Genomic DNA, 8901 nt, shown 5'->3' on the forward strand with positions numbered 1-8901 from the left:
GTTTGGGATTCACAGAAATGCGCTTATATGAAAATGAGACTACCCTTCGTGCTACAGGGGTAGAATCCCAAATGAAATGTGTAAAATGATAAAAACAAAATTTAGCTGGAGGTGCAAGACATTTTATGGATAAAAGGATAAGTAGTGTATCGTTAAAGACTTTTTTCCAATGGAGACTCTCCCAAGGAGCTATGACCTCTGCCATATTGGATTTTCATTCATTTTGGAAGTTTGAACCATAAAAATCTTCTTCTCATGAACCACGTCCGAGTCAGTCGAAACTCAGAAGTTAAGTACCCCCGTCTCTGAGTTTATGAAAAGCGAAGAATTAAGTGTCAATTTTGTAAAAACAAAACTACATGTTCACACCAAACCCAGCTTAACCCAAACAACTCAACTTCTCTTTGATCCATCCAACAACTTAGTACTGATTGAGTCCCATAGGGCGGCGCAGAGTTGGCCCAGAGTCGTCCAGGTTAAGGGAGGGTTTGGCCGGGATAAGCCGTCATTGTAAATAAGAATTTGTTCTTAACTGACTTGCCTCGTTAAATAAAGGTTAAATAAAAATACAAGAAAATTGAGGGGCTTAAGGACACTACAAGGAAGGTCTACTACAAAGCACAAGTCAGTATCTCCAAAAACAGAATGCAATTCAGTTGTTTACGTCAAACTGTTAACAAATCTTCTCAACTGCGAGTACGTTTCAGTAACAAAATTTGTAGTGGGGGGAAAAAAGTTATTGGTTAAAAAGCCTTTATTTTTGCGGCATTGTCACTCATTTATTTAACTGGGCAAGTCAGTTAATTAAGAACAAATTCTTATTTTCAATGACGGCTTAGGAACAGTGGGTTAACTGCCTTGTTCAGGGGCAGAATGGCAGATTTGTACCTTGGGGATTCAAACTTGCAACCTTTCGGTTACTAGTCCAACGCTCTAACCACTAGGCTACACTGCCGCACCTTATCCCGGCGGTATCAAAAACAAGTGGCAAAATGTCTTGCTCAAAAGGTTCACTAACAGAATGCTCTAATTAAAATTCAAGAAATATTGTGGCCAGGAGCTTTCGTGGCTGCTTGCAGCTATATTTTTCCTCCCGGTTTCTTCCTTTGAGGACATTATTAACATGCTTCAGCAGATGAGCCTTAACGAATGTTCTATCACAGACTGAGCAGTCATGTTGTTTAGCTCCTGGGTGAGTCTGAATATGTTCAGTTAGGTGTCTTTTCTGATAGAAGCTTTTTCCACAGTCCCCACGGCTACAATGATTTCACTCCTGTGTGAGTCAATAAATGCTTCTTTAGGGCCCCATTCTGACTGAATCTTTTCCCACAGTCTCCACAGTGAAATGGCTTCTCTCCGGTGTGAGTCAGTGTGTGCGTCTTTAGGGCCGACTTCTGCCTGAAGCTTTTCCCGCAGTCTCCACAGCTAAATGGTTTCTCACCTGTGTGAGTCAGTATATGCTTACCTAGGTCTCCCTTCAGATAGAAGCCTTTCCCGCAGTCTCCACATATAAATGGTTTCACACCTGTGTGAGTCTGTGTATGCATCTTTAGGGACCCCTTCAGAATGAAGCTCTTCCCACAGTCTCCACAGATAAATGATTTCACTCCTGTGTGAGTCAGTTTATGCGTATTTAAGGTCCCCTTCTGCCTGAAGCTTTTCCCACAGTCTCCACAGCTAAACGGTTTCTCTCCTGTGTGAGTCAGTGTATGGTTCCCCAGGTGTTCCTTCTGACTGAAGCTTTTCCCACAGTCACCACAGATAAATGGTTTCTCTCCTGTGTGAGTCTGTATGTGTCTGTTTAGAGTAATCTTGTGATAAAACCTTTTCCCACAGTCACCACAGATAAATGGTTTCTCTCCTGTGTGAGTCTGAATGTGTCGGTTTAGAGTAATCTTGTGATAAAACCTTTTCCCACAGTCACCACAGCTAAACGATTTCTCCCCAGTGTGAGTCCGTATATGCGCAGTTAGTTCCTGGCTCTGATAGAAGCTTTTTCCGCAGTCACCACAACTAAATGGTTTCTTTCCAGTGTGAGCCAGTTTGTGCACAGTTAGGTTCCCCTTGACAGTGAAGCTTTTCCCGCAGTCACCACAGCTAAACGGTTTCTCTCCTGTGTGAATGCGTATATGGTTCCCTAGGTGTTCCTTTTGACTGAAGCTTTTCCCACAGTCGCCACAGCTAAACGGTTTCTCTCCTGTGTGAGCCAGTTTGTGCACAATTAGATCCAATGGTGGGCTGCTGTTAAGTCCGACTTGGTCACTGCTTGTAGCTGAGCTGTGGCTGGAGGCATTGTTTTGACTATCTGGAGGGTCAAAGGGAAGGTCGAGACCCTTTAGGTGGGTCACAGTCCCGAAAGGTTTGAGATCCACTGGTTTGGAGTCACTCTCTCTGTTCTCCATAGTCTGTTCAGTCATGGACTGAAGTGGGTCCTCCTGATCACATTCATTTTTCACACAGGTAGGAGGGAATTTGAACTCTGTGATATCAGCCTCCAGCCCTTGAAGCCGCTCTTCCTCCTGACTGATCCGGAGTTCCTCCTGTTCCTCTTTGATCTGTGTGGGCTCTGGGTCCTCCTGCCCCAGACTGGAGCTCCACTCCTGCTGCTCAGGGGGAACCTCCTCTTCAGAGACAGCAAGAGAGAGCTGCAGGGAGTCTGGAGGGAAAGAGAGGAGGAGCAGAGGTTACATGTATAGTCTTTAGATATGCCTGAGTGCACAATGCCATTTCAAAATGCTTGTTGTGATACAGACAATTATTTAATCACATATATCAATTGTTTATAAGTTCTATTCATTTTGTAGGCTATACATTCGCAGTGGAAATTAGCTTTTGACTAAACCCGGCACATTTACATGGATGTTGTAATACTGATGTTGATTAATGTGCATTGTCCCCTATAAATAAATAAATCAGACCAGTGAATCTTGTTTCTCATGGTCTGAGAGTCTTTAGGTGCCTTTTGGCAAACTCTAAGTGGGCTGTTATGTGCCTTTTACTGAGGAGTGGCTTCCGTCTGGCCACTCTACCATAAAGGCCTGATTGGTGGAGTGCTACAGAGATGGTTGTCCTTCTGGAAGGTTCTCCCATCTCCACAGAGGACCTCTGGAGCTCTGTCAGAGTGACCATCGGTTTCTTGGTCACCTCCCTGACCAAGGCCCTTCTCCCCCGATTGCTCAGTTTGGCCGGGCGGCCAGTTCTAGGAAGAGTCTTGGTGGTTCCAAACTTCTTCCATTTAAGAATGAAGGAGGCCACTGTGTTCTTGGGGACCTTCAATGCTGCAGACATTTTTTGGTACCCTTCTCCAGATCTGTGCCTTGACACAATCCTGTCTCGGAGCTCTATGGACAATTCCTTGGTTTTTGCTCTGACATGCACTGTCAACTGTGGGACCTTATATACACAGGTGTGTACCTTTCCAAATCATTTCCAATCAATTTAAATGACCACAGTTGTAGGAACCTCTCAAGGGTGAGCAATGGAAACACGATGCACCTGAGCTCAATTTCCAGTCTCAAAGCAAAGGGCCTGAATATTTACGTAAATAAGGTATCTTTTTTTTTTTTTTTTAGGTAGTGTGTGTAGATTGAGGGAAAACATTTATTTAATCCATTTGTGGATTATGTCGAAAAAGGAAAGGGGTCTGAATACTTTCCGAATGGACCCCCGGGCCTGGGTCCTGCGGATGAAGCCCGAGCTGGAATGTGAATCTAACTGAAGCTGGTTAGCTTTAGAAAACCCTGAGTAGATCTAGCTTGCTTCGTATGATACCCCTCAGAGATACCTAGTAGGGCTGATGCGGTGACCTTATTACCACCACACCAGCAGTCATGATCCTAGTAAAATACCCACATGACCATTGAGTGACAATCTCCTTTAATACACTCTAGCAGCCTGGTCTCATAGACTAGACATAACATAGTAAATGTAAATCCAGAAACTAAAATTAGTTTGGTATGGTTACATAAGACAGATGGTTACGCAAACTTCTAGCAAGCAAATGGTTGCAAGTTCAAATCTCATCACGGAGAACTTTAGCATTTTACCTAATAAGCAACTTTTCAACTACTTACTACTTTTTAGGTACTTTGCATGTTACCTAACCCTTTTAGCTAACCTTAACCCTTTAACCTCACTCCTGACCCTAGCCTAGCTAACGTTAGCCAGCTAGCTAATATTATTAGCCACCTTTTATTTCAAAATCATTACATTTTGCAAATTCGGAACATAGCATACGAATTGTAATTTGTAACATATACTAAATGGAGTGTCTCAGATTTACATACAGAATAATATAAAATGCTCTGAGACCTGGTTGCAGCAACTCTGGACATGTGTTGGTAGTACCCAACTTGCTAACAACCATCAGGTCACTAATAGCCTATTACTCAGGGCTCTATTGTCCCTCTAACTGCTCTGACATCAATGCAGGGGTGCAACTTTCACTGGGAATATGACCCCCCCACATTCTAAAATTGCATTTTTGTCCCCCCCAGTTTTATAATCGCACTCTGATTTTTTTTAAAAACACAGCACCGGTGTGCTTTAGGACCATGTGGATGCCTCAGAGCGGTTGGGTAGGCTGTTTCCCAGTTTTAGTCAGCTGGATTTAGGACCGCATGGGACACCACAGAGCATGCGGACAGGCTGTGTGAAGGCAAAGCTTCTGAAAGGCTGGCGTATAGGACCAGCGCGGGAGAGATGATCAGGGGCAGCTGCTGTCTGTGTTGCGCTTTTTTTCTGAGTTGTAAAAGCAAACAGAGCAGAAACTGGCTACTCTTTAGTTGACTGATCTAGCTGGCAAGGTAACTGCTGCTTGACGGGAAAAAAATTGTATTTATTCCCAGTGCTGAGCTAGTAGTTTAACTGACATGTTACGTTAGCCAGTGTTTCATCCCTTCTCGAATGAACTAACGTTACTAGCAGCCAGTTCGGCTCTAGCTATCTGACAGGTAGCAGTATCTCAAAGCTGTGGTGAGTATTGAAATGTTTTGTAGCCTTTGTTTTGTCCTGTTTCAATAGAAGTACATTTTATGATGTACCATTAGCTAGAGCTAGCCAGAAGTTTGCTAACGTTAGCTAGCTAGCTTACCAACTTTAGCTATTATTTTTCCTCAAATCACTAGACCTGAATCAAACGATTTAAGCGGTCAAACGATTGAAGACCGATTGAAGACCGTTTCTTCAACGTAATGTGAGTTTTTATTAGTCAGTATAGCAGCGTAACGTTATTGATCTGTCAGGTTTCCCTAGCTAATTTCCTACTTTTCACACCGACACATTATAAACAGCTCTACAGGCTTCACTGTCATGGTGCACAGTCAGTACACAACACTATGCTCATCATGTCTTAGCAGGATCAGATGGTGACAGGTGTCCCAGCAGGGTCAGACAGCCAGGGAAGACCAGTCTACGGAGCTCAGGTGAATTCTGCATTATAACAATCAGTGAATGGATACAATGTCCCATCTTGTGTTGATGGGTAGGCAACATGCCTCCGATGAGGCATGACAAAGAATTACCTTGGTGTACATTTATACATTGTATTGTTTAAGAATAGAATCAATGGTTCATTAATTGAAATGACCATTATTCATCTGGGAATAATGGTCATTTCAATTATTGAACCACTGATTCTATTCTTAAACAATAGAATGTATAAATGTACACCAAGGTAATACTTTGTCATGCCTCACCGGAGAAGGAGCAGATGGTGACAGGGTTCTCATCAGGGTCAGGCAGCCGGGGAAGACCAGTCTGTGACAGGGTTCTCATCAGGGTCAGGCAGCCGGGGAAGACCAGTCTGTGACAGGGGTCTCATCAGGGTAAGGCAGCCGGGGAAGACCAGTCTGTGACAGGGTTCTCAGCAGGGTCAGGCAGCCGGGGAAGACCAGTCTGTGACAGGGGTCTCAGCAGGGTCAGGCAGCCGGGGAAGACCCGTCTGTGACAGGGTTCTCAGCAGGGTCAGGCAGCCGGGGAAGACCAGTCTGTGACAGGGGTCTCATCAGGGTCAGGCAGCCGGGGAAGACCAGTCTGTGACAGGGGTCTCATCAGGGTAAGGCAGCCGGGGAAGACCAGTCTGTGACAGGGTTCTCAGCAGGGTCAGGCAGCCGGGGAAGACCAGTCTGTGACAGGGGTCTCAGCAGGGTCAGGCAGCCGGGGAAGACCAGTCTGTGACAGGGTTCTCAGCAGGGTCAGGCAGCCGGGGAAGACCCGTCTGTGACAGGGTTCTCAGCAGGGTCAGGCAGCCGGGGAAGACCAGTCTGTGACAGGGTTCTCATCAGGGTCAGGCAGCCGGGGAAGACCAGTCTGTGACAGGGTTCTCAGCAGGGTCAGGCAGCCGGGGAAGACCCGTCTGTGACAGGGGTCTCAGCAGGGTCAGGCAGCCGGGGAAGACCAGTCTGTGACAGGGTTCTCATCAGGGTCAGGCAGCCGGGGAAGACCAGTCTGTGACAGGGTTCTCAGCAGAGTAAGGCAGCCGGGGAAGACCAGTCTGTGACAGGGGTCTCATCAGGGTCAGGCAGCCGGGGAAGACCAGTCTGTGACAGGGGTCTCAGCAGGGTCAGGCAGCCGGGGAAGACCAGTCTGTGACAGGGTTCTCATCAGGGTCAGGCAGCCGGGGAAGACCCGTCTGTGACAGGGTTCTCAGCAGGGTCAGGCAGCCGGGGAAGACCCGTCTGTGACAGGGGTCTCAGCAGGGTCAGGCAGCCGGGGAAGACCCGTCTGTGACGGCGCTGAGGTGAATTCTTGCAGATACAACACTTTATTCTCTCAGTGCAGCAAACACCGGACAAGCAAGACGCTTCAAAAGATGTAAACTATTTTAAGGCAGTCTGACAAACCTCTAAAGTTGATTTCCAAACTGTATCAAGGGTTGATAATGGCTTTCGCCGATGACACAAAACATGTAAAACAAAAAAAAATGTGACACACCTGAAACCAATAATGAATGTTTAACTAAGATCGTAAAGCTGAGTGGGGTGTGTTGGATTGTGAAAAGAGCTCTACAGTACTATTAGGCCTATGATGTGAATTATATGGAGGATGTACTGTTTCCGTGTGCTAATGTGTAGGAGGTGAATGTGTGTTTTTATTAAACTTTTGATTTCCAAACCTTTCCCTTGAGACCAAAAAAGGAAGTTGTGTTGGGGAGAGTGGAGTTATTGACTAGACTGCAGGGGCTTTGGCTGGCTGGGTGGTCTGGCTGAAATTTGATATAGAGGATGTCATAATAAATACAATCAAAAATTAAGTCTTTGTACTTTATAAGACTTGTTCATTTGTTAGGCTATTGGTTCAAGGTGCACACAATACTGATTATTTAATTATCATTAATCTAGTTAAGTATTATCAATCACTTAAACATATTTAATAACGGTCTCTTACATAGCTTGACGACTGTCGGCATTTTTGCTTACTACTTTTTGTTGTTCTACATAGAGACAGCTAGAAAGGCCATGGGTCATATTAGATTGTGTAGAAATTCAGGAAATGAGCTTTAGATACCCCAAAAAGTGGGATGACCCTCAGAACCCCCGCCAAGTTATGTCCCCACCACTTCTAAAACCAAAAGGTGCCCCCTGCATGCTGTATCAATGCAAATGCAATAGAGAATCACATCAAACACTTGTCCTCAAAACAGTATCGTAATTTTAAAACTCACCTCACTGTGATTATTCAAATTGAAGAAAGAGCTTTAACAACAGGTTGAAACGAAGTGGAAAACATGGTCGTTGTAGATGCTGTTTGATAGCCTAACACGAAATGCATAGCGCGTCCAATCTAAGCATCATATTGAAGGATTTTCATGATCTATCTTGCCTTTAACCCCGCGGTTATCGACTGTGCCACAAAAGCATGCACCAATGGCAGAGTCGACATCCGTGCTTATAAACCAGGATCGCTACAATAATACAAATTATTGTTTACAAAACAAACAAAACAAAAAACATACGAACCTATTCTACATAGTTGTATCTCTGGTGTGAACCGCAGCAGTCTCCGTAGCCGATCATTCTCCTCCTGGTACTCCGCTACCGCTTTCTCAACTGCTTCGAAAATCTCCACAGCAGCAGACTCCGTTAAACGCTCATTTAAAAATAAACGCAACAACTGTAGTTTAGACATTTTTCACTGGATCAGTTTGGGTAGCCTATTCCGTATGTAAATGATCTTTGGTTCAGTCAGTGTGTCTTTCTTTTGTCCACACAGGGAATGCGAAACAGTAAAAAAAGAAAAGTCACCTCGTAGTTCCGAGGAAGGGCTGTGTTCAGCGGGAAGTCTCGCGATAGTTCCGGTGACCGTAACATGGCGGTGTCTTGTGTTTACAAATTCGCAGCATTACTTCGTGACTGCTGCTAGCCCAGTCCAGTGTGCTGCTAGCCCAGTCCAGTGTGCTGCTACGTTGTTGTCATTCGAATACTCCATTTCGGTAAAGAAGAGTTTCGCCTTTGCCGTAGAGGCTGTGAAACCTAATAGAAAAACCGTAAGGCCGACCTAAGAGGTAGCTAACTAACATTGGTTAGCATCGCTAGTTGTCCATCTGTAACTAATGTTTTCTAGTAGCTAGTTAGCTAATTGCTAAACTAGCCGTAATTTAACCAACCCTCGAATTTAGTATCATTCTAACAACACTGATGGCGTAATTGTGTCGATATTGTGGTGTATGCTGAATGATTGGTGATATGTTTGTTAGCTAGCTAGATGGGTATTATTTGACGTGTATCAATGATGTAGTGTGTTCGCATTCAATTTCTCCCTGCCGACCCCTCTACCCCTCCAGTGTCCCGTGCAGTGGGTGCTGTGATGACCACAACCTCCCCCAGACATCCACAGTGCAGGAAGAAGCACCCAAGTAGCACCTACCACACTAACGTCTGACACAGGCAGACCACCAGGGAG

General features: G+C 45.0%; 1 protein-coding gene across 1 annotated transcript; it reads right to left on the bottom strand.

Annotated features, from left to right (window-relative positions):
- Window positions 1-1221: 1221 nt before the first annotated feature.
- LOC115198371 (zinc finger protein OZF-like) lies at window positions 1222-8865 on the bottom strand. The gene is made up of 3 exons (XM_029760273.1): window positions 8783-8865; window positions 7959-8142; window positions 1222-2656 (listed from the first exon to the last, which is right to left on the bottom strand). The coding sequence occupies exons 2-3, from the start codon at window positions 8125-8127 to the stop codon at window positions 1257-1259; spliced, it is 1569 nt and encodes a 522-aa protein (XP_029616133.1). The 5' UTR covers window positions 8128-8142; window positions 8783-8865; the 3' UTR covers window positions 1222-1256.
- Between the last annotated feature and the right edge of the window lie 36 nt (window positions 8866-8901).

The sequence above is a fragment of the Salmo trutta genome, chromosome 8, assembly GCF_901001165.1.
Source record: "Salmo trutta chromosome 8, fSalTru1.1, whole genome shotgun sequence".
Classification (NCBI taxonomy): Eukaryota; Metazoa; Chordata; class Actinopteri; order Salmoniformes; family Salmonidae; genus Salmo; species Salmo trutta.